Source organism: Gnatocerus cornutus, chromosome 3 (genome assembly GCF_029298725.1).
Source record: "Gnatocerus cornutus isolate USDA-ARS CGAHR chromosome 3, icGnaCorn1.1, whole genome shotgun sequence".
Lineage (NCBI taxonomy): Eukaryota > Metazoa > Arthropoda > Insecta > Coleoptera > Tenebrionidae > Gnatocerus > Gnatocerus cornutus.
Genome location: NC_142235.1, coordinates 15,319,756 through 15,345,145, shown reverse-complemented (window position 1 = coordinate 15,345,145; position 25,390 = coordinate 15,319,756). Strand labels below are relative to the sequence as shown.

The window sequence follows — 25,390 nt, the reverse complement described above, 5'->3', positions numbered from 1 at the left end:
AACATTCACAGCAAATCATGGGACCAAAGGACAGGATACAGGCGACACTCGGTGAAGTGGATGTTTCATGGCTAAAAAACATTATTTTCTTCATTCTGTCGTGATTTCACTGTATATTTTATTTGAGAAAGAAGTGGTAATACAGTAAAGCTTCTTTCTTTAGATAATTGAACAATTTGAGATAACTAGCGACTTGAGTCAATATACACTTCCTCGACTGAAATCAGTGTCCAAATACACAATTCTAGCTAAAAGTTATCGCGTGTTAACCTTGACTGTAATTTTTATCGCCAAACTGTCAAACGCTTCAATTGTTTTTCGCCTACTGCCTCCAGGACGAGTGCCCTGATAACGTTTTCAAACAATGGCGTTTCTGTCAATTTATTCCACCCCAGTGTAGTACATCACGTATTGATTATTTCTTATGTTAGTTCCTACTGTACCTACGCAGCTGTTAGGTTAATCATAACGTCTGTTGCACTAAATGCGCTTAAATTCTGTTCTGAAATAACAATGAAACATTTACAAACTACTTTTTCCTTATTGCGTTTATATTTCGGCAATGGTCGTTGCCCTCGCTAAGGTCATTCTACCCGTTCCACCCTAAATGAACCCGCCTAACCCTAATCAAGTCGTATGGTTCTATTCAGGACCTACTAAATAACAAAAATTAAGTCTAAGCACAGCACCAACTACCCACTACTGCATCGCATCGCCTTCGACGAAAAACTGCCCCCTGCACAATTGATGACCTCAGCCCAAACTGCGCCATAATCACCTTCGGTGGTTTTCGTGAATGTTCGATTCCCGCCTGCTTTAGCAAGCTCCTCTATTCCCTCTTCCTACGCCAGTAGCTAACAAGGTGGCTGTGTAACGTTAGAACATCGTGTTTGTTGACAACGTGCCATAGCAAAAACGGTTTTTCTTTATTTTTATTTCTTGTTTTTGGAAGGTTTAGTGTGTAAAGAGTGTGAGAGAAAAAAATGCCGAGTTTTCTTGGGGTTTGGGAGAATCGGTTGGAGTGGCGCCACGGCTGTGGAGACAATCTGAACTAAACGAAGTCTAGCGAGGTAGAATTTTAGTGAAGGGAAAAATGGCTGACGAAGAGTATAATAGGAAGTTGGAGAGTCTCCAACAGTATATACCTTTCTTGAATAATATGATAGCCCAGTTGAAGGACCCTAGGAAGAAGAATAGGGAGCAACAGCTGGCGAAGATGGTATCGTTGCATTCCATGATCACGGATAAAAAGAAAAAGTGAGTAATTCAAGGGGTTGGTGTTTGACGTTTGGGGAACCATAGCCTACTGTCGGCTTACATGTGTATAGAGAAAATCAGGTTAGGAATTACTAAATCAATTATGCCGAGCTGAGATATAGTAAAACCTCGAAAACTATCGAAAGCCAACAGTAATACTACCACAGTTAGTACTCTCTAAATTAAGTTTGTTGAACTAGCGATGTTTGTCCAGTGGCGTCTCCAGAAGCAAAGGTGGTACGGAACGGTACCGTAAATTTTAAGTAATTAGATTAGTGCTGCCAACATTTTTAACGAAGTAATTAAAAAGACTGACAGTTTCTAGTTGCGGTATTACCAACTTTGATTCATCGTATTCAACTATTTATTAGTTTATTATACCTACTCCTCAGTTAATTGAAGTTGGTATAACTGTAATTCTGATTTATGTCTCACCAGCCTATGCGTTGGAACTTGAATTTGTTGATAGCTCTATATCATTTCAATGTATTTGACAGTTTGAAGCCACGCATTAATTACAGTGCTACCATTTTGTAGAGAAAACATGGCCTACTATATACCGTTTTTTATCACATTATGTTTGAATATGTAAATGTATTCCATTGGTAAACTTGGATCAAGAACTTTTTATCATTTAAGTTTGAAGATTTATATTCTTTCTTTTTGATATTGAAGGTTGGCTGGAACAACGTTGAATGTTATAATAATTGCATATTTACATCCAGAGGTGTTACACCTCCCAATTTAATTGATGATTAACAATTCGGTTATGACAAAATCGATAAATTATAGTGCCACCATTCAACAATAGAACTTACTACGCGTACATTTTTATGAGCGGGTGTTACCAACTTTAAGTATTATTGTTGGCTTTGGATAAAATCAGGTTTGAGCCACTTTTTGGATATATTTGTTAGTTCCTAAAAATACACCAACTGCATAGTCATTAAGTAAGATACTCAAGACAGCTGCTGTAATATACAGGGTAATTAAAAGAAGACAAGATGAACCAATGGAGAAGTATTTAATGAAAAACTGGATGAACCTGAATATATGGACTTGACTTAAGTTGTATGGCTTGATAATTGCCCATATTCAAAGTCTACTTGATTAGTATTAAAAAACTAAAAAAAAAATACTGATTGATACGTAATTATAGTGGCAACCATATTCTTCTATTTAAGCAGTTTATTGATGCTGTCCCGTACTTTTTGCGCACATTGTATTTTTTAAATTTGCCTAGGTTACAATAGAAACAAACAAACATTGTATGCTACTTAGTGGCTACCTCAATTCTTTATCATGTTTTTATTGGTTACTATCACAATGTGAGGTTTACACAAGTGATATCTACATGTCAATTATTGGTTCCTGTTTACAAAGCTTTCGGCGAGGAAATAATATTCAAAGGAATTTTATTAAATTATTGGGAAGTTGGCAATCTCTATAATGAAGTGGGTTATGGAATATGTACCCGGAATGGCTTTTGATAATTAAAAAAAAGAACAAAAACAACCCATAAAATCACAGAGGCACTCTTGATAGTAGAATATTTGCCTACTGAACAAGTATTAAATTATGCGAATTGGAGAAAATATTGATTATTACTGAATATTGATTGATTGATTAAAAAAGGGATGTGGATCAAGATCAGTCATAACTAGGTCGTAATAAATATTTAATGAAGAGGGACGAAATATCTTGAACAAGACTGACAATGAAGATGCAACTAAAATAATTTTCTAATGAAATTTTGTGTATATTTTTTTGTATAATTTCTTACCATATTCTCTTTTCAACTTAACATCATTAACATCTTCTTCAGGTTAAAATTGGAGACTCTCACAAAATGCGAAGACGTAATCCTCAAACTCTACGAAAAAGTGGTAAGTCTTCTTAACACTCGCCTACCAAACTTCACCAACTTCTGTTGTAGAAATCTGGCCCAAGTGGAGCTCCGGTCTCAAGGCCACCCGCTGCAATACCTTCTACGCCACGCTCCCCTATAACCCCCTCAAGTCCCAGTCCACCACGTGACATTCTCAAAACTAAACCCGTTGTTATACCAACAGAGAAGGTTCCAGATCGATCTATCCGGTAATGATTTCTTTATTTCAAAATTTCGTTCTTATTGTTCTCTTTCAGAGACAACATGGTTGGTCAGTCTAGCAGCTATAAAAACCACGTCGATATCTATAGTAGTGCCGCAGATAGTCTTAAAATTCCTCAAAAAACGCATCGGTTTGACAGATTGGGTAAAAGAGGTCCGGATATGTCGAAACCTCCGATTAGTATAGAAGATTTGGAGGCGTTGCAGCAAGACGTTTTAACCGAAAGGTTGTCTTTGAATGAACTGACGGATCTTAGGGAGAAACTGCAGAAGCAGTTGAACACGTCGGAGGAAGGGGAAGGGGCGCCAAAGTCGCCAATTAACACGACCGTGAGGAATACTACAATTCTCACTAAGAAAGCTGTGGAGAAAGCAGCGTTAGATAATAAGTCGAAGCCGGAAAGTAAAACTGTTAAGACTACCACAGTTCCTACCAAACCAGTGAAAGTGATAAAAGAAGCATCGAGTGTGTTTGGGAACGCTCTTTCTAGTATTGATAACCAGCTTATGGAAGGAGTTAGTAAGACTAAAGAGAAGGAAAGACGAAACTCTGTTGGTTCCAAGAAGGAATCAGACAGCGAGAAGACTAAAGAACGACGTAGTTCTAAGGACGAGAAGAAAGGGGACTCTTCTAGTCATAAAAGTTTCAAAGATAAGACTGAAAAGAAGAGCACTGACCATAAGAGTAAAGTTAAGCTAGATGATGAGAAGAGAGATAAAAGCAAAGAGCGGAAAGAACCTATGAAGGACGATCCAAAGAAACAAAAAGAGCCAGAGAAGAAAAAAACTGATTTACCCAAAGACGAACATAAACCAAAACCTGAAGACAAGGCGGTCGAACCCGAGGAAAAACCTAAATCTGAAGACATTAAAACCACCGAACCAGCACCTGTCTATAAACGATTGGCTGATAAGTACAACCCTAGACCTCGAAAACCGTCAATTGCGGAAACCACGCCCCCTGACACTAAAAAACAATCGGAAGGCGGAGAAAACAAACCAAATCCAGTACCCTTCCCTGATATTTCCCCCACAAAGACACCACCACAAATAACAGTACCGTTGATCTCTCCAACTAGCTCAACAAGCACAATAGATAATGAAGTAGCGGTTTTTAATCGAAAATCGCTCCTCCCCACGCCTCCGCCCATTTTATCCTCAACACCAGTTCCTCCTCCCATTCCAAGTCACGTGACGAACATCCTAACCAATCCGAACACCTCAGCTTTAGTTAACAACGTGGTTAACCAGTTTAAAGTGCGGCCGACGCCCGTGCCTCCTCCCATGCAAAACACTTACGGCCCGCCCACGTTCCCGAACTACCAACAGAATGACGTTAGGTTCAACCAGCCGGGTGGGTACTGGCATAATCAAGGTCCCCCACGCCCCCAACACTTTACGCAACGCCCTCCTTTTCCACCGCCCACGCCCAATCAGTTTGATCAGATGCAGAACATGGATTACTACCCTCCCGGGAGTACGCCCACTCATAACGCGTTTAATAATCAAGCTCCTCCTCTTCTGTCGCCCCAGTTTGACGGGTACGAGAGAAAGTACGAGGAAGGATTTAACAAAGATACGAGATATCGCGATGATTGGCGACGACCGCCATCTTCGTGCGGGAGGGAATCACAGAGACCACGTGACAACCACCGCGAATCAAATCGCGATCCTCGTCTCCATAGAGAAACTAGAGATCCTCGGAGTTTTCGGGAGGATCCCCGATCGACGCCACGAAGAGACTCGAGGGAGTCCGAACGTGATGGTCGGAACACGTTTCGGGATCCGAGGTTGAATCGGTATAAATACGAACGCGAACGTGATCAACCGAATCGACCGAGGTCTCGATCTGTCTCTCGAGATAGCGAAGAGAACACTTTTACATCACCTTTGGATAGTTTGTACTCGGGCAGCGAAGGGCGAAGAACTGGAAAGGGTTATGGAGTACAAAACTTTAAAATACCGAAAATTAAAAAGGAAGGGGACACGGAGAGTGAAAAAGAATCGGAAACTGACACCAGCAGAGAGGAAAAAGTAGAGCCCATGAAAGAAGCGGACATAGAGAAAGAGAATAAAGAAGACACGGTGAAGAAAGCGGAAGTTAAAGAAACCGACGAAAACGTCGCCTCCACCAGCGTCTCGTCCTCCACAGAGTGCGAGGAGAGGAAAGACGACCATAAAAAAGTCCCGAAAGACGCCGCAGATGTTGGTGAGATTTCCTCCACCAACGACATCCAAGAAACACGTGAAGAGGCCAAACCTCTTGACGATGAGGGCCAAACTGACATCATCAACAAGTTCTTAAAGAAACTCCTGGAAAACGAGCGAACACGAGCTGCAGCGTCGCTCTTTATCGACAACGTTTCGAATTCTCTAGACGACGAAAAACTGAAGATGGTAGTGCAAACAGTGAAATCTGCCACGAAGGAAGAAGAACAACAAGAGAAGATGTCGTTGATGCGACGAAAGAAAGTCATGAAGATGAAACTAAACGCTAAACTCGCCGCGAAGAAGAAACAAGTAGTTCGACGGAGACTCGCTTTGAAGAAGAAGAGAGCCGTGCGGGTGATTAAAGATGATGATGAAGACGAAGAAGAAAAAGAAGAGGAGGAGGAGGAGGAAGAGGAGGAAGAGAAAAAAGTGAAGAAGAAAGAGGAAGTCGTAGTGTCAGTGGGTGAAAGAATCAAGAGTCGGAAACGCGTGGCTTCTGCTAGCGCTCCGAAAAGGAAGAAATACAAGCACAAAACGGAGTTGGATTTGTTACACGAAGATATTCAAGACATGTTTATACGTGATGGCGTTTTGACCGCCACCGGAAAGAGAATGTGTCGCTTGCTGAAGAGCGACGAGACTAAACCTGCACCTCCTGTGGTGGAAACGAAGCGGAGAACTAGAAACACCGCCGAGAAATTCGATACTAAAGTCAATTCTGAGAAACTCAAAGCGATGAGCAACGTCAGAGTTTTGATTCCGAAGATCTCCATGGACAAACTCGAGGAAATTGACGATGATAGTCAACGGTACTCTTTGAGGCGCACCAACAAAACCAGTAAGAACTACTCAGAAATCGAGAGCGACGACGAGAAAGAAAAGAAGCCAGATAAAGACGACGAAGAAGAAGAAGAACAAAAGAAGGAAGAATCTGATGCTGAAATCGAGGTTAGTACCGAAGAAAAGGAAAGAAGCGTCTCCCCTAAGAAGGTGCGGAAGAGGACAAAGTCGTGGGCGAGCGGTGTTATTCCCAAACGCAAGAAGAAAGTGATTGAAGAAAAAGAAGAAGTGAAAGAAGAAGACGTGAAGCAGAAAGTGGATCTAAACAAATCGTTCGAGTTTGCGGAGCCCGATAAGAACTACTACTCTTCGAAGTTGTGGCACTCGAAAACCTCCTGCAAGTTGTGCGACTACAACGGGATGAACATAACACGTCACTACAGAACCCAACATCCAGATTCCGAGGTCTTGTCGTCACGCTTGAGTCCAGAAAAGGCCGAGCAAGCCATCAAGAAGTCGCGAGAGTTGAAGTTAACTCAGAAGGAAAACGAGAATCTTTGCTCGACGAAGCGGTACCAATTTCGTTGTCGGTTCTGCGAGCTCGAGATGCACGCTCAGCCGTCGAATTTCTACGATCATATTTCCACACATACGGGAGAGTATAGGCACATATGCTCCATGTGCGAGTTTACCACTTGCGGAGGCAAACCCTTGAAGTTGCACTACGTGAAGGCGCACAATGTGGAGCGATTCGAGAAAGCGGCTTGGGTCAAGACGAAGCTCTACGGGTACATCTGCGTGGAGTGCAACTTCGTCCAAATGGAGAAGAAGACGGTGGAGAATCATGTTAATGTGTACCATCTGGGTGAGGGGATACAGATCCTGAAGGTTCACCTGTCGGTGAATGACGATGATGCTCCCAAGGAAGAAGAGAAGGAAGTTGAGGTCGAGAAGGAAAAGGGGGAGGAGCCCAAACCGAAGAGAAAGAAACTTAATGAAAGAGCGAAAGTGGCGAAAGTACCATCGCCTAAAGTTGCATCGCCGAAGACTCCTAAAGGCACACCAAAGGAAGTGGTGCCGAAGAAGTTTCCCTTACCCAAACCCGTGAAAAAGGAGAAAGAAGAAAAAAAAGAAATTGACATGACTGTCTTTACCTGCAACACCGACATACAAGAAGAAAACCAGAAGATTGAAGAAGAGCGCCTTCGGCAAATGGACGAGTTGAACGAATCCGTGAAGACCAACCGCCAGTCTTTGATCTTCATCGATCAACTAAGCACTCGTTTGCTACAAGAACAAACTCTCGACCCCGAGATCGTCACCGTGAAAAGCGAACCTGTTGATGATTACCTTCCGGAAACGGAGACGGAAATGGACACTGATCCGCTCCCTGAGATCACCCCCAAAAAGCCGAGTAAACTTATGGAACCACCAGTATCATCAACACCAGTGGTGCAAAAAGACAACACTATTATCCAAGGGATGATCCAGAAATTACAGGGGATTCTTAAGGAGGAACAAACCTTGGAAGGTCCTCCTCCACTTGCGCCCTTGTTGGAAAAGAACGACGAAGTGAAAGCCTTCATCAGCGCCGGTTTCTTGAACATCAGTAAGACTAACAACGGCTTGGAGTACGCTTGTCGGGTACCATCATGTCTCTTCACCTCCACGAACCGAGACAGTTTCGTTCTTCACTGGGAAGAAGACCACACGCTCATCAACCTCAGCTACAAAGCGACGAAATGTCGGATATGTCAGCAAGAGGTCACATCGACAGCAAAAGCTCAGTTGCTCAGCAACTTCTTCGCACACGTCGAAAACGAGCATCTCTGCGGTATCAAGACTTCTTTCAACGCCGGCTACGTCGGCGTTGACAAAGACCGCGATGGTCTTACCTACATGTGTTTCTTCAAACTTTGTGTCTTCAGCACGAAGGATCGCGAGAGCTTCATCGTCCACTTAAGCGAGCACGCTTCTGTTAATACCCCAAGTACCACCAAATGCGGTATATGCCAAGATGTGGTAACTCCACCAGTTGGTACCAATCTTTTGTACGCTCTTTTCGTCCACGTCGAAACCGAGCACTTAGAAGAAGACAAATCCCCACGTAAAATATTACGAACGCGCCGCCTGAGCGGAGATAAACTCTCAACGACGAAAGAAGAGCCGCTGGAGTTGGCCGAAGAAGAAGACAATCCCTTCCCGTTCAAAATCTCGGGCGTCATGTCTTTAGCTGAGGAAACGGTGCCGCCGCTCTCACCAATCCAACCACAGAGTCCGAAGTTTGAGAGCGTGGTTCTTAAAGAGGCGAAAATGAACACCATCGAGAAAGCCGCGGTGTGGAAGTGCACCGACGCCATGAAGAAGTTCTTGCAGTGTCCCCGGGAGTTGTACAAGTGTCCACAGTTCTTCTGCAAGTACGCGACGAGTTGGCGCCACTTGTTTGAGACTCATATCAAAGCACATGCTCGCGTCAACGACGAGCAAGTTTCGTGCGTCTACTGCGACGTGAAGACTCCTCTGAGTCACTCGGGGCTTCATATAGATCTGCGCCACTCAAACTGTTTGTATTCCTGCTCGCAGTGTCTCTACAGGGCGTTAACGCGAGAGTATGTTATGATACACAACAGAATGAAGCATAGTGATAACGATTTGATAGTGTCGCTACCGCAGAAGTCGGCGAAGGCCATCATGATGAGCAAACCGAAGCAGTTTACAGTGAAGGAGGCGTGCCAACCGTTCAAGTGTGGCTGTGGGTCAGAGTTCTTGTTCATCAACGAGTTTTCCACTCATCTGGAGAGTTGTACCACGGAGTTGATGTCTTGCGGGTATGGGAACAACCGGTGTAACTACCAGTGTATGGTGGCGGAGAACATGATTGACCATTGGAGGTCCCATGGGTGCTACGACTTTCATTGTCTTGTTTGTAAGATGGGCTGTGCGGAGATGTACAGTATGTTGGAGCACTACTCCTCCACGCATCCGAGTATGGAGCCCGTCGTAGTGGACCGCAGAAAAGTTCCATTGGTAAGTTTTTTCAGTAACCAGATCAGTTTCTTATTGGTTGATTTTAGACGTACAGTACGAGGTTTATACCGTACGGCTACACCGACGACGCCTTCACAGCGATCCGATACATCAAAGAAGAGCTTCTGGAAAGTGTCAACGTCCAACACTACGTGCAGAAATCAGACTCCCCCAAAGCCGAGTCGAAGAATGTCACCTTGGTACCACTGTCAATCCTCCAACCCCATTCCTCGGAAACTAAGAAAATCATCGCGATTATACCCAGCAAAGTCGACGCCAGCAAACTCTTCACGAAAGAAGCATCACCGTTCGTCTTCGCCTCAACTTCCGAGGACTCGAAGGACAAAACTGAGGCCAAAGACGAATCTATGGTAGTCGAGGAACCGGAGAACAGTCCCGATAACAGTGGGGACCCTCTGAGTCTCGATGAAGAAGTCGCTGCTGTGATACCGGAGCCTGGAGATGAAAGCGACTCCCAAGACCAAATCGACTTGAAGAGTTTTGGGTTTGTTGGGTACCAATTGTACCGATGCGCGTTCTGCGATATCTCGTTCTCCAACACGAGGGACTTTAAAACACACATGATGCACTCCAAGCAGTGTAGGGAAACTAAGAACACACTCAAACCCTACAAGTGTGTCCATTGCCAGCGTCTTTTTAAGAACGCGCACGGTTTGTTGGAGCACGTGCATTACCACGGCCCTGTGAGGTTCGGCTGTTCGCTCTGCGTGAAGAAATTCCCATCCTCCTTCGCTCTGAAGTAAGTTACTTTAACGTGTGTTTACATAACATTACTGACACTTCTTTGTAGGCAACACATGAGGATTAAGCACAACGTCACCAACACCATCACCACGCCGCTGATCCCAAACAAAACAAACCTCGAACGCGACGAGTTCATTCTTCGCCCCGTACAAACCTTGGAGACGGAAAATAGTAAAGAGGGCCCCAGTGCCCCTGTCCATGGCCAGAAGAGCGTGTACGGGCCAGACGAAATCGATCAACTCCCGAAACGTTACATCTTCAACTGCAACGTGAAGTGCGCGCTGTGCTCCTACAGCACCAAAGTACGGACTAATTTGATTCGCCATCTCCAATTTCACTCGGCGGAGAAGTGCGCCCCTGATATCGCCCCAGTGAACCCCGTCCCCTGCTTGGACAAAAACGAGCGCATGTTCGACAAAATGACGAACCTCGCCATCAGCTCGATGAGCACCAGCAGAATGGGCGGGATTAAAACCGAGACTAAAGGTAAGTCGTACTGTTGCACCACTCCTCTCATTGGTTCGTTTTAGTGGTCAAGGAGGAGTATCAAGTCCCCGCCTACATCTCCGCCCATCGCCGCTACGTGTGTTGTGCAGAAGGTTGTAACTATTTGTGTTTGGAAGAAGCGAATTTGCGCCACCACGTGTACGCTCTTCATGCCCACGAACCCTCATTCACGTGTTCTCATTGCAAAATGAGCCTTAAATCTGACGTGGAGGCCTTTTTAAAACACCTCAAACTCCACGATTTACATTTGTACAAGTGCTCGGCGTGTTCCTTCGTCCATAACCTTCGCCACAAGGTGGATAAACACGCCTCTGATAAACACTCTGAAAATTCAGCCAGGACCATCACTATCCGATCGTTGGAGGCGGAGATTGTCGATACTGACCAATCAGGGGGAAGCGCGAGTACTGCAGTTGACCCGCCTCCACCATCGAACATCAAGTGGACGAAACCATGGCATTGCGGGATGTGCAAATACAGATGTGCTGCTAAAAGCGACATCATCGCTCACATTTTCAACAAACACGACATAAATGCGCAGTTTAAATGCACGTTGTGTTCATTCAAAACCGACGAGAAGTCAACATTCGAGCGACACTTTAAAGACAACCATCCTGATAATGAGATTGATATTATCCACGTGTATTATAAGAGTGAAGGGGCGGGACATGCAGGCACCAATCAGAAGCAGTTTGATACCACACCGCTCTGGCAACGCGACAGACCTAGAGTGCGCCACATTCGTGGAATACTGTTCGAGGAGACGTCTCCACAGAAAGGGAAAAAGGGTGTGGTTGGAAAAAGCCCCGCCTCCACCTCCACCTCAGTTGCCACGCCTCCAGTGGCGTCAAACTTGGATCTAGCGATCGACGCTGTGGCTAAAGGTATCGATGCCAAGTCTGTCGAAGCCAAAGGAGTGGACGAGCCCGTCATCGTAATCGACGATGAAGAGGAGGAATCACAGAAACTAAACGACAGTGGAGACAGTCATCTGTTTATCGATATAGAGACGGTGGCGGAGCGTAGCGTCAAGGCGGAGAAAGACAAGGAGGAGTTTCTCTCTGAGGAGATTCTGGTCAACAAGTACGGGAAGTTGTGCGGACCTGGGGCTAAAGGCTTCAAGTGTCCGGTTTGCTTGAAATTCAAGAATAAGAAAGTGTCGTCTTTTATCCACCACGTTTTGACGGAGCTCAAATGTTTCAGGTTGAAATCAAATTTGTTTTTTCCCTCTTGTAAATGTGGTTTTGTAGGTGTAGATGTACTTCATGTGACTTCGCTTCTGTGACTTTCGATGCCTTCGCCAGTCACTGTCGAGAGAAGCATGACAGTGTTCTCACTCCCAACCTCAATGAAACGCCCATCGAGCCATCTGTGGAGTATTGGCTCCAACTCCTCATCAGCAACCAATCAAAAGAGTTAGTTAAAGTCACGTACACACCCACCGGGGAGAAGTCCGTGTCGTCAGCCTGCAAAAGCCAGTGTGACTACTGTCAAAAATGGTACGTCCCACCTCCGTACCGCCCTTTTGCTCACCAATCACATTCCAGGTTTAAAAATCTCCACCTACTCAAAGACCACGAGTTGTTCCATTGGGCGAATCTCACCTACACGTGTAGTCACTGCTGTACCGACTTCGAATCCCTGAACGAGTTGTTCCAACACAACTTACTGAGTCATCCGATGTTTGAGGTGGCGTTCACCACCAATGGGCCGTACGTGGGGAAGATCATCGAGAATTTGAAAACGCCCCAAGTTAGCACACCTGTCCAATCAGCGGCGACTACGAGTGACGACACCAAATACTCGTGCGTGTACTGCTCGGAGGTGGAGCGTAGCGTGGAGGCGTTACGTAAACACATCAGTGAGTGCCACGAAGGGGAGGAGTTTGCATATAAGGCGGTGACAAAATCAAAAATCGAAGCGATTTATTGTTGCACGTACTGTCACGAGCGGGGAACTGACAAGTTCATGAAGGAGCACCAAGAGGAGAAACATCAAGGGATGAAGTTTGACATGTATCAGTATATCTGTTTGGAGTGCTCAGGGACGTACTTGAACATTAAAGGTTTGAGAGCCCATTTCAACAAAGTCCACAGCGGGAAAAAACTCAGTTATAGTTGCATAGAGAATAAACAAGGCGGCTCCAAAGACCAGTTCTGTTGCACAAAGTGCCCTTTCCGTAGCTCGACTTTGGGGGGCATCAGGAGTCACCTCCGTAAACACTTACGCCCTATTGACTGTCTTATTTGCGGCGCCACGTTTATCTACCCCACCGAAGCTCGAGCTCACCACAACAAAGAACATATCCAAACTACGGAAAAAATCGAAGAAAACAAAGAAAAACTAAACCAATACGAAGATTTGGTTCGCCAGATTATAGCCGCGAGAGCCAAAGGAGCAGGACCGAATCCAGGTCCGTCGCAGCCCCCTCGCAAGATGCTAGCGCGGAAATCCACAGGCGCCCCCTTCGTCCGGGAGTACTCATTTTACGGATCTAAAAAGGAGGAGTCCGATCTGAAGACACTCTCAACAAGTATTGAGGTTAATAAAGTTAACACGAAGATGAGTGCGGAGCAGTTTAGTAATATTTTCAATATTTTTCCAGTAGTCGAAGTAAAGGATTGTGGGAAAAAGGACGAGGGCTCTTGACAGATGGCGTTGTCTCCGATGGATTTTAGTGACGGTGATGGGGATTTCTCGATGGAGGATGTCTTCGACGAAATTATTGGCCAGATTCCTGATAATGTGATCTTGCAGTTAATGGAAGACAGTTAACCAAATAGTTAAGTTAGAATTAGCTGTTGTAAATATTATTAGAATTCGACTATTTTGTAAGCAGCGTTTTTTATTTCTATTTATGATTAAACCGATGTGATAAGAATAATGGTTTCTATGCGTGCAACGCCATTTTTTAATTTACGCCCAATTACGATTAACTTGGTATTGCCGGAATTTTTTCTCTTTACAACCTGAAGTATAAAAGGAAGTTGGAATAAAGTGTTTGAAACATTTATACGCTCTTTTAAATTTTCTACATTTACTCTTCGTCAATTCTGACCTGCCCGAAAAAGATTTTAAATTCTAGATTAGAATTCAACCTTAATGCTGGTGGTAGGCAACCAATTATACACATGAACTTTCCATCGCCGTATGTCTAAGCATCAGTATTTAAATTCCACTGGACTTATTAGAGGAAAAATATCATCTAACTTTTATCTTCGATTTTCTCGGAAAATTTCACAGATAACGAGGAATTTGTAACAGAAAAGGTTTAAGAAGTAACAAATAATGTTGTAAATAAAGTTTCAGAGTATAATTATTAAGACATGATCTCCGCATGATAGTAGTAGTGTAGTAAGTCTTGGCTTAGCCTTTTCAATTTTCAAATTCCACTACATTTATTAGGGGAAATGTTTCCGAACTTTTATTTTGGTTTTTCTCGAAAAATATCACAAATAGAAGGAAATTTTTAATAGCAATGAATTTAGGAGTGCTTAATTAAGCGGTAAACAAAATTCCGCGTCAATCTAAATTCAAGTATTATTTCGAAAAAAACACCAAAGGTTTTGAAATTCGCAAAAATAACACCAAAATGAAGCTTGAAAGAATAATTTTTTCTTCTATTTCTTTGTTGCGTTTTTCCACATCTTTGCGTCCTTCACGTTCATTTCTTAGGCGGAGAAAAGCTGTTACATACCAACATATAAAAAATTTAAGAATGAAAATATTTTCTGTATGTATGCAACCAAATATTCTTTCAGGAACGTATATCGTAACTTACAAGCTTAAAAAATCGTGAATACTTCAGGACAGGGCTGGCTTCTAGTTTTCCAAGCCCAGGGCGTCTTTCTAAATCCAACCAATGAATAAACATAATGAATGAATGAATAAAAGTCAGTTCCAGTCATTCATTTATTGACATCACAGATTTGAATTGACAGAAAATACTAAATTTTACAACCTTGTTTTATTACGTAGGTGCCAGATAAGACAAAACATAATGAGAATTACATTCTTACAACATTTTTGTGTGTGGTATTAAACCGATAAAAAAGTTGTATATAGAGCAACGGAATTGCGTCTCGAACACGAAAATTTCTGCCTCTACAGTTCTAGTCGAAGAAATCGGATGAAAAAAAGTTGCTCTACTTCCCTAGAAACACCTAATCGAAACAAAAAAGCCTGTTATTATCTTTTAAGTCAAGTAGAAATCTTAAACACTAGAAATAGCATATTAAAATTGTGCTAAGTGAATATGAATATTGACAAAGATTCAAAATCTTCTCCTACCTAATAGGAATGTTCAAGTAAAACTATTTACAGTATTTATAAAAATATACAATTTTAATGCAATTATTAGGTTAGCTTAAGTCGCTGAAACAGAATTTTGTAGAACTCAAAGTATTGCACTGAACCGATTACATTATGGAGATTTATTACATTTTATATACAATTGTGCGATGAATTAAATATGTACACGTAGTATTTACAAGTTTCTCACCAAGGAAATAAAACGGAGAATCAGTCATAAAAATCTCAGTGTTTTGGTAACAACTTAACCAAATCCGTGGAATGTTTATTTGGAAAAAATTATGGCAACGACAAAACATCACAATTAAAACGAACCGAAAACCCAAATGTTGGATTCGAGTAAGCAGAAAAAAGCGTAATCAAACTAAGACTCCTCTAAATGCTAGGAAACTGTCATACAAGAAATCAACTGTTGACATAACTGATTGTAGACCAAATGATCGCCGGATATCCTCCTCATCTTCAGTCCTTTAGAATCTTTCTGTTTGTCGATGACTTTCAGTTCAATCTGAATCCCTCCTTCGTACTCCAACGACAACCGATCGCTCACATCTTCAGAGCTCGAGTACGTCTTGGGCGGAATTTGATCATTTATCGTCCTCTTCACCATCTCCAGAATATCAGTCGATTGCAGTTTCGAGCAAACTTCACTCAACTCGAACTCGAACGATCCGGAACTCTTATGTAGATTCGTATCGGTTTGTAAATCCTCATCAGTCCACTTGTAGTTCTGGAAAATCTGGAAGTTCCCGGCGCCAGAATTAGACAACTCTTGACTGATCTGGAGCTTCTCGTAGTGGTTGTCCAGCGGACGCAGTCTGATGTCGCTGTCGCACGCATGACTGCTCTGTGTGTTTGAGCTGGAGCTCGGACTCTGGTTGCCGATGCTCAAACTGTCGTTCGACAACGAGTCGTCTGAATAAACCGAGCTTTTGTCGGAATTCCTTCTCAGAAAAAACTCCGATTCCTGGGGCTCCGACTCGTGGGGTTTGCTAAAAAATTTTGCTTCGTCGTTCTCTTGGCTTGTCTTCCGACCGATGCCTTTCGTTATCGACGGGAGGTTCTCCGACGGCTCCGAGATCACAAAAGAGGGGATTTTGGGGATCTTTTGGTTGTCTAGGCTGTCCATGGAGTCCTCGGACGTGTCGGAGCCGGCAACCAGCGTCACTTCGCTACCTACAAAAAAAGGAGTGAAACTGAAAGTGACGGTAGCGTCGTACCTAACACATCGGTGACTGAAATCTGTGGGTGTCCGACATTTTGAGGGTCATTCTTCACGATGCTTTGGATGTGCGGCAGCTCCTCTTGGATCATATCCAGGCCCGGACTCCCCGGATTGCTTATGGGCGAATTGGTTAAACTTCTATGGTTGTGTATGTTGAGAATGTGATGCATGTGGTGAGTCTGATGGAGGAAATTCGGCTGGAACCCGCCCAAACTCGAATAACTCGTGTCCATTTTGTCGTCTTGCATCTGCTGGTTGCGGATTTCCAATTGGAGGTTCGTCGAGGGGGTCCCTTGGGTGATAGAGCCCGCCCCGGTCGTGTTCAACCCACTGATCCCTAAAACCGCAAATAGGGAGAATGCAAATATATTTTTGTACCAAATTTTGTAGAATATTGTTCAAATAACGCAGTGGTGCAAAAAAAATTTAAAAATACATGACGGATTTGCCAAAATTGGTTGAAGAAATTTAAATACTCAGGCGGGAGCTAAAACACTTTTTCATTGGTTTGACGTCACAACTCAGCTGCCCAATGATAGAATTCCGTATGCAGAACATTTGTTTAACACCACCGTTGCAATTTATGGTTGTTTTTGTAAGAGAATTTGAATATTCAATAATCAGAGAGTTGAAACTAATATTACTAGAGGATGAAAATCTGGTAGAGGGGGTAACCAAAACTGTTTATGGAAGGGCGCCATATTGGAAATAGCCAAATGCTGTGTTTTGGGCATAGTGTAAATGGGGGTTGCCTACTAATAAAGGGGTGCATACAAGATAAGTAAATAAAACTCTGTTGTTTTATGAAAAAAAAACATGTCTATAAATCATTAAATTCATTATTATTTTTTATCAACAATTGATAAACAGTTCAATATTTTGTTTAACTTAAATAAACTTAAAAAAATATTATACTAATTATGACACTGCCCGATAAATTTAAACTAATTTTATCTGCCCTTTTTGAAAGTTGATGTGATCTAAACAAAGTACAAAACAATTTTTTTACCTTTTACCTTGGTATCACGTAAAACCATAATATGTCAATTTGAAAAATAGTTAAAAAATATAGAAAAGAGGTTGTTTTTGCAGGTTTTATTATATTGACGTATTAAATTTATTGTAATAAATATTTAAACTATATCAAAAAAACCGAAAATTTTAAAACAATTAAATAAAAAAAATTATTATGCAGATCATAAATCATAAATTATCTGACAGCCAACTTTGCGCTCACAAAAATTCGTTCTTTTTACATTAGTTTTGAGTTAATTGGATTTAAGCAGTGTAAAGTATTTTGTTTGAAAAACAAAAAAGTTTAATACTTATTAAGTCATAAGCTACTTGATTTAAAAATTGGTAGCATAAACAAATGAATCGCAACAATTATGATGAGACTTAAATTACGAAAAAAAAAATTATTTTTTGTTTATTGTTTAATTTGTACATGCTGTAGACCAAAACTTTGCATAAAATTTGAACCGCTCTCAATAGAAAGAATAAAAGTGATATCAAATTGATTGATTTTATTATTACTGGTGTTTAAATAAATCAATTTTGGTTAATTTTTGTCTAAAACTTTTCCCAGACAATTTAAAATTAAATTGTCTATTGATGTGGTTGAGCCGTATCTTTAAAAACATGGAAATAAATTGTTTAATCAGTACATTGAATCAAATTTGGTTGCATACATTTCAAGAAAGACTATTTCCAACATGGCGCCCTTGTTAAAACATCCCCACCACCACCTTTTCATCCTCTAGTAATAATAGTCTCAATTCTCTGTCAATAATGCATTTGAAAGAAATTATTTTCGATTAGGGATTTTTGAGAAGATCGGTTGGTGACAAAAGATGTAATGACATTTGTTTAACATAATTTCAGTTCAAATAATTACTGACGTTTCCTCGTTAATTTTGCAAAATAAGTTATTACAACGTTTGCAACATAACCAAAAAAGTTACAGTTAATCGTTAATTTTGCAAAATAAGTTATTACAACGTTTGCAACATAACCAAAAAAGTTACTGTTTTGCGTGCTATAAGAAAAACAATTGTCTTTATTATGAAACAATGAAAGAATTTGTATTATAGAATTGTGGGTAATATCGGTATCTTGACGTAATATGCAAAACTATGGATAGATGGCGCCACCATAGATCGCCAAAAATGTTTGCGGCCAGAAAAGACTTACTTTTCGGCCGCTTTTGAGGCCTAAAAATTCCATCTTCAGTTTAAGTCGCCTAATAGCTATTTGTGTACCAAGGCCAAAAAGTGTGTCTTTTTTGGCCGAGTCTTTTTTTAATGGCCGAGGCGCTAGCTTTGCAATTTTTCCACTAGCCACATCATATTATACGACATGAAAACTACCGATTTTCGTCAAAATTAAAAAATGTGAATTCTCCCTATTGTATCAACTCCATACGCTCATTCCCCCTTACCTTGCGTGATGGACGAGATGCTCCCAGGCGTCGTCGACGTGGGCACGTAATTTCCGAAAACGGGAGAAGTACTGGGACTCAGCAACGGGTTCATGATGGGCGAATTCGTCCCAGAAAACATGGTCAAATTGGGGACTTGTCCGAACAAGTTCTGCTGGATCGGGGAGTTCAAATTGCTGTTCGGATTAGTCCCGAACGGCGACGTATGCAGAGGACTGTTACCGAAGCTACGATTCGCATCGTACGAGGTTTGGTACGTCTCGGGGGGGAGACCTAGCGTTGGGTCCCTCGCCGGGTCCGGGGAGTAAAACTGGTGAATAGGGGAGGGACTCTCGGATATTTGGTGACGTATTTGGGGGTCCGAAACGAGCTGGTGGATCGGCGACCCTAAAAAACCAGTGTCTAATGGGTCAGTCTCACCCCCCTAGTTACTTGTTATTACCTGGGATGGACCGCGGCGGACTGGACCTCGCCTGTAAGCCCCTCTGTAGCCTTTGACACTCTTGTTGGGGTGTCGAGGGGCTCGAAGTCCGCGACCCGGAAGCGGAGCCTTCGCTCCCTCGCCTCACCGGGCTGAATCTCTCCATCGATTTCGCTTCTCTGCCTATTTCAACCACCCATTGTTAACACATCCAGGAACGTAAAACGAACCGGTTTAGCACTCAAGCCAAATTAAAAAAGCGTCAAATTAAAAAAAAAACACAAAACAAACCTTGCAACTCTTGTACTGTGGGCAAATGCGGTTTGACAGCGTGCCGCGAGTGCTTTCGTTGGGGCAACATTGGAGGCATGTAGTTACGCTTCATGCGTGCTTCGACTTCCATGACTACTTCAGGTGGGATTACTAAACAAGGCATGCGTATTACACAAAAACTCAACAAAAAATCAAAATGTGTAAAAGCAAGCGACGGACACAGTTCTACCACATAGAGACATAGAAATCGACATAAAGTTACCTGGGGGGCGCTCCATCACCGTCAAGAGACCGGTACGCCGGGTGCGGCCGCCCGAGCCGCCCCCGGACTGAAGCGAGTGGGCCTCTTCGGGGTTGGCCATGGTGTGGCGCTTCGTGTTGCCTCTGCCCTGCATGTACCTGTAAAAAACACAGTGAGACAGAGGGGTAATAACACTATGCAACAATAGTATATTATGAAACGCGTTTCATAATGAACATTTTGCCGCACGTACGTTTTTAAAATAGTAAGTGCGGCAAAATGCATTATGAACAAGTATCATACGCTATTTTTTATATTTCGCCTTATTTTAAACGAAAAAACTTGATTTCGAAATCTAGGGAATTTTAGGGTGGTTGGCATTTGCAAAATGTTCGGGAAAAAAATTCGAAGTAGCCAACATCAAATCCAATTTCAGTCAGTTTGACAGGTGTGACGTTTTGAGGTTACCGGAGCGCAAGGGAGCGAAGATGTTGATTATGATCATGATGGTTCTGGTTCTCTTGCATCCAAAGAGTTTTTCTCCGATGAATTATTAAGCCAAGTACAACAAGAAATAATAGTGTATTGATCGATTTATCATGGTTTATCAAAACCAAAATCTAAATTGTCAACGTTGACGTTGTCTGTTGCAAACCTAAGAAAAATATATGCCCCTAGGAATATTGGCACGGGATTGGTCCATTACGATACCGAAATACGCTCAAACGCGTATCGAAATATCTTCATTATGAACGCAAAATAGAAAAAAATAATTATGTTATTTTTTTCATATTTATCGTTAGGGACTGACGTACTTTTTGACATGTCATCATTGGTTTTGTCGAAATGTGGTTATACAAGGTGTTTATAAATGTTTCTAGCATCAACGGTGGCTATGGAATTCCTGTCATGCACTATTTTGCCGCTTTGTTTTCATAACATAACAGTCTTGAGAATTATTAATAATGTCACTTATGTCAACGACGTTTAAGCTACGAATGTGTGTCCAAGTTTATGATTTTCAGATTTCAAACACAACTAGAACAGTTTTTTTTCAAAACCTACTTTACTTCATGATAGAGGTTAACTACAAATGTCAGTTGAAAAATCTAAACCCACATTTGCAATGAGCGGCAAATTTCTTCGACATTTCATAGCCACCCTTGATGCTAGAATAGTATATTAAAACACCGAGTTTCATAAGGCCAAATTTTAAGGCACGAATCCAAGTTTATAAAACGAGCGGCAAAGCCGCGAGTTTTATAATAGATGAGTGCCTTAATGGCCTTATGAACGAGGTTTTTATACTATTTTTCCTAGTTTGTTCTTGTAACAGAGCTATTTTCGCAATTTCCTCATTCGTTTTCAGTACTATAATATCTCATTTCGATAAGCGATGCTATAATAGCAATTTGAGAATCTTTAAAATACAAATTAGGAAAAATCTATTTCGGCATTAAAATCTCCAAATCGGCTAAATCAAGAGTTCAAATTTCTTTTGGTGGAAATTAACCCTTGGGTCTAAAGACATGGTATCCGTGAATCTTTGAAGTCAATAACATTTACAAATCTCAGTATCTGGAGAACTTCAATATCATTTCACTAACTGCTATTTTGGGTTGCTGTTATTTTCCTTTTGCCAACAAAAAAAAAACAAATTGTATTTTAAATTTTTTAACCTAAAACCGCATTTTATTTTCAAAGTTTATTGTTTTTTTATCACTTTTGTTTTATTTATGTTAGACCACCAAATTTGTTTATAAAAGATACACATAAAATTGAATTGTCACCATCCCAAAACATGCTTAAAAAATTGAAAACAAAAGAGTAAATACACTTCTTTTTTCCGTATTTTTAGTAGGAAATAGATGTCCAATACATAAAGTTAACGCAAAATTTTATTGTACGTTTATATTGTGCTTATTTTCCAATTAACGTGGCGATTTTAGGATACTTATCTCGAAAAAAAAATTCTCTTCTGTTGTGCAATTTTATTACAAAAATCAAGATTTATTTGAAATGGTTCAATTTAAGTTCAGCACATTATACATAAAGTCACCCTTAATTTGGATGTAGAATCTGAAAATGCAATAATATAAGGGGTGTTCCATTTTAAATAAGCAAGTTGACTACTACTTCCGGCAGTGCCACAAATATGTAAATATTGTCATTCGATTTGTCTTATTCGCTTATTTTTGTTCCCAGAATTTCAAATTCTCATATTTTGTAGTTTATGAAAAAAATGTCAAAGGGTGTTTGGTATGTAAAGCACAGCAATGTTATGAAGTAGTAATTGAAATCGTGACATAAAACATAAAAGTAACCAATCACGACACAGTCTGAATATTTGGAAAATTTAATAAATCAAGTGGTACAAAATGTCACACATGTCACATCTGACATTTTATGACATAGGCGTACGCTGTCAGGTATCTGTTAACGTGTGCTGAACAGTTTCGCAATGGTCCTGAGATTACAGTAAATCATTCCTTCTTGTGGTATTCATATCTTGGTCTAGATCGGATCAAAGAACAATTTGAATGGTTTTATAATCCCGAATACGATTTATTTTTCAAATTAAATATTTAGTTTTAAGTACATTTGTGACGCCACTGACTAATTATGTCAAATGTGACAGTTTTTTGACACTCTCGTTTTTGTCAAACCAAACTACTATGTTTTCAGTCAGATCTTTAATTATTTTTCGAGTCCTGATTGGTCAACTTTACAAACTTATAACTTGTACAAGAAAAGGAAAATAAAGAAAATTTTCGCTCAGGCTTCTATCTGTAAGCTCTCTGATTCTGTAAGAAAGAGTTGGTGCTTTATTTACCAAACACCCTGTATATACGTGTATAACAGTTAAAGGGTTAAAAAAAAGTCAAATTGCAACTACATTAACAAAAAAAAAACAGATAAATATGACTTTGTAAAATTTTGTTACACAGTGTAATTAGCAACAACTTACCTCGTCACCGCCGCCAACTCGTCCATCACCGGCGGCTCCAGCGGCTGCGTCACCGTCCCGCTACTCAAACTGGGGTTGCCACTCGAACTAGTGGACATCATCGACAGCTGTTCGTGCGACCCCGGCGTCCCCCAAGCCATGTGAAAATTGGCCCCTCCATCGGAGGCCCTCCTCCCGAAACCCCCAGCTGCGTTCAACACAGTTGGGGGTTTCAGCAGGTGTGGATCCTTCCCTCCGAAGTAATGGGGGTTCTGTTGGCCCAAAATGGGAAGATGTAAGGGAAGATTCGTGTGGGGAAGTAGTTTTGCTCCGTTGGGATCTTGTTGAGCTTGGGCCATACAGTGTGTTTCTAGGACTTGCTCGTGTGCCGAATCTCCCGGACCTACAGTGTGTCTTCTAACTGTTAGGTACTTGTCGCCTGACGAGGAGCAGCTTCCGTAGCCTGTGGTCGCCGTGGACGGGACACTTAGCGAACACGCTTCTTCCGACGCGTCCTGATCCATTTCTTTGAACTAGAATAAAAAGTCAGAAGTCAGATAACTTCGCTCTTCAGTTACCTTCTCCAGAGGTTGGTTCTCGCCGTCGTCGACATGGTACACCGCTGGTATTGTGGGCATCGACACGAACGGCGATCCCCCATCATCCGAGAAGCTGTCGTTGAACGACCGCCTCCTCTCCTTCGCCTCTTCGCGCCTTAGACAGTTCTCGTTGAAGCTCTCCCTTCTATAATTAAACGGCTCCTCGGTCGGTTGATCAGTGGACTGCCTCGCCTCGCTCGCTAGATGCGTGACTAGCTGTTGTTCGTTGAACGATTCGCTCCGTTCGTTGATTTTCGGTGGTCGTGTGTGAAGATAGTCGAGACCTTCACTCGCTGCTCTTCTCTGTTGCGAAATCTGCGATTGGAAGTTGATTGTGCGCTGGTGCAGCTTGTCCAACAACAAATTGTAGATGGCGTGGATGTGATCAAACGTGTTGTTCTTCAACGATTGCAACACCATGTTCTGGTTCAGATTGGGCAGTTGCAGCATGTGGTCTATCACAGTCTTGTTAAGTTGGAGTTCGCGCTCAGGTCCTGTGTCCACAGGAGGCGTGTTCGCCAACCATCGGTGCTTGGCGATCTGAGACATCGTCAGTCTTTTCTCGGGGTCGACAACCAACATGTGTCTTATTAAGTATTCGCAATCTAGAAAAAAAAACATTTTCACCTAAATTCAACACTCTTAAGTTGCTCACCTTGTGACATGAAGTACGGAATACGGAATTTGCCTTCAATCACCACATTGCGAAGGTCATGTAGCGTTCGACCGTCGAAGGGGAGGGAACCACATACCAGAACGTATAAAACAACACCCAAACTCTGAAAAAAGACATTGCGTTAAATCCATTATAACATGCCGTCATCACAAAAATGTCATTTAGAACAAAACTTTTTAAACTGACACGCAATATGCATATTATTTATAATATTAATAATGCAATTAATTATTTATTTGAAAGCTTGTTACTTTCATAACCAGTTTTCAAAATGCTAGCCCTGCAACTCCTTCTGTCTCTAACTTCTCTACAATCAAACGATTTTATCTCCCGGTACTTCCCCGACGAAACGACAGTCTACATCAGTTCTGATTGGTCGGATCAAAACGCTATATTCACTTCAAACGTCACTAAGATAATCGTACAACTACCAAACGCCTTCTTCGTTCAACACTACAAGAACTACGTCATCTCCGAACGCAATCTCAGTACTTTAATATCGTCCATTACGTCACTCCAGTTCAACACCCACGGAAACTTCCTCGTCATGCTTCAACAGAACTGCACCGACGACGAAATAAAAACAGTGTTCGAAACATTGTGGTCACGTGACATCTACAACGTCGTGATCGCCAATTGGACGACGAGCGTCACGTGGTATCCTTTCCACGCCCACAACCAGTGTGGTTCCCAGGTCACCTTAGTGACGTCACGGGAACAATCCTATAGAAACAAACTCCCTAAGAATTTCCCCAACTGTTCCGTGAAGTTCTTGTGGTACGACTTCACGATGGCCATCAAAGCACCGATGGATAAGAGCGATCCTGGGTACGTGGTGCGTTTAGTGGACGCCATCTTCAACAAGATGGAAATGAGAGTCACGTACTTATCACCAAGCGACGATTTTCTCTCGAAATTGAGGAAGAACGCAATGCGAGCGGTGTTGGAAGAAATGAAGAAAACGCAAAGCGACGTGAGCTACGGCTTCGGGAACTCTAGTCAAGAACAAGCGACAGTCGCGTTCCTCAAGGTTGACAGCTTCTTCGTGTTACCACCGCGTCGGAAAATTATCACGAGCGTGAACACTCTTGTCGTCTTTTCTTGGGATATTTGGTCCCTAGTTTTGGTTTCCCTGTTCGGTATGGTACTACTGTACAAAAACATGTCGGGGAAAACCCTCACGGAGGCTACTTTTCTGATTCTTCAGTTGGTACTTCAAAGTACCACCCGGCAAAACTTCAAGAAAGTGACTCAAAGACTCGTTTATGTCTTGTTCCTCTGTTATATTATGATTTTAAATTGGTTGTATGTCAGTCAACTCAGTGGAGTCTTAAGCAGGCCGAGTTACGAACCGAAACTTACGACCATGAAGGAGTTAGCTAGGAGTGACAAGAAATTGAAGTTTCTCGAGTATTACAAGGAAACTTTCCCGAGCGAAGTGTACGAAGACTTGATGAAAAAACGGGTGGAAAATACGAATTTAGGGTCGTTTGAGGAAGATCTGGGGGATTTTGTGACGAAACTGGACCACGGGATGCCCCTATCTAGCGCTAGAAAATTCTTTATAAGGAACTACCACCAACTGCACGTGGTTTCTCAA

At 42.0% G+C, this 25,390-nt stretch overlaps 2 protein-coding genes across 5 annotated transcripts in view; one reads left to right on the top strand and one right to left on the bottom strand.

Annotated features, from left to right (window-relative positions):
- Window positions 1-820: 820 nt before the first annotated feature.
- Window positions 821-13,668, top strand: LOC148177369 (uncharacterized). 3 transcript variants are annotated; one of them, XM_088032823.1, is made up of 10 exons: window positions 821-1,257; window positions 3,083-3,143; window positions 3,194-3,354; window positions 3,403-9,385; window positions 9,433-10,145; window positions 10,197-10,636; window positions 10,681-11,860; window positions 11,908-12,156; window positions 12,205-13,198; window positions 13,266-13,668. In XM_088032823.1, exons 1-10 carry the CDS (start codon window positions 1,094-1,096, stop codon window positions 13,272-13,274), a joined length of 9,954 nt encoding a protein of 3,317 aa, XP_087888949.1. In that variant the 5' UTR covers window positions 821-1,093; the 3' UTR covers window positions 13,275-13,668. The 3 variants fall into 3 exon arrangements, with proteins under 3 accessions (XP_087888949.1, XP_087888950.1, XP_087888948.1); XM_088032824.1 differs by having other exon boundaries at window positions 13,263-13,668; XM_088032822.1 differs by having other exon boundaries at window positions 12,205-13,668.
- An 887-nt stretch (window positions 13,669-14,555) lies between these two features.
- Window positions 14,556-25,390, bottom strand: part of LOC148177367 (uncharacterized) — a 132,048-nt gene continuing 121,213 nt past the window's right edge. Inside the window, exons 5-13 of one of the 2 annotated variants that reach the window (XM_088031692.1) lie at window positions 23,770-23,893; window positions 23,094-23,719; window positions 22,537-23,048; window positions 19,590-19,726; window positions 19,346-19,477; window positions 19,076-19,237; window positions 18,634-19,020; window positions 16,189-16,530; window positions 14,556-16,144 (exon numbers count right to left, since the gene is read on the bottom strand). In XM_088031692.1, coding sequence (XP_087887818.1) covers window positions 15,351-16,144; window positions 16,189-16,530; window positions 18,634-19,020; window positions 19,076-19,237; window positions 19,346-19,477; window positions 19,590-19,726; window positions 22,537-23,048; window positions 23,094-23,719; window positions 23,770-23,893 — 3,216 coding nt within the window. In that variant the 3' untranslated portion in view covers window positions 14,556-15,350. The remainder of the gene's footprint in view (window positions 16,145-16,188; window positions 16,531-18,633; window positions 19,021-19,075; window positions 19,238-19,345; window positions 19,478-19,589; window positions 19,727-22,536; window positions 23,049-23,093; window positions 23,720-23,769; window positions 23,894-25,390) is intronic. The other variant, XM_088031693.1, reaches the window with a different exon arrangement.

Coding starts and splice junctions, on each gene's coding strand:
- LOC148177369 (XM_088032822.1), top strand. CDS start 1,094: ATGGCTGACGAAGAGTATAATAGGAAGTTGGAGAGTCTCCAACAGTAT. Junction 1,258..3,082: donor ATCACGGATAAAAAGAAAAA/GTGAGTAATTCA, acceptor CATCTTCTTCAG/GTTAAAATTGGAGACTCTCA. Junction 9,386..9,432: donor ACCGCAGAAAAGTTCCATTG/GTAAGTTTTTTC, acceptor GGTTGATTTTAG/ACGTACAGTACGAGGTTTAT.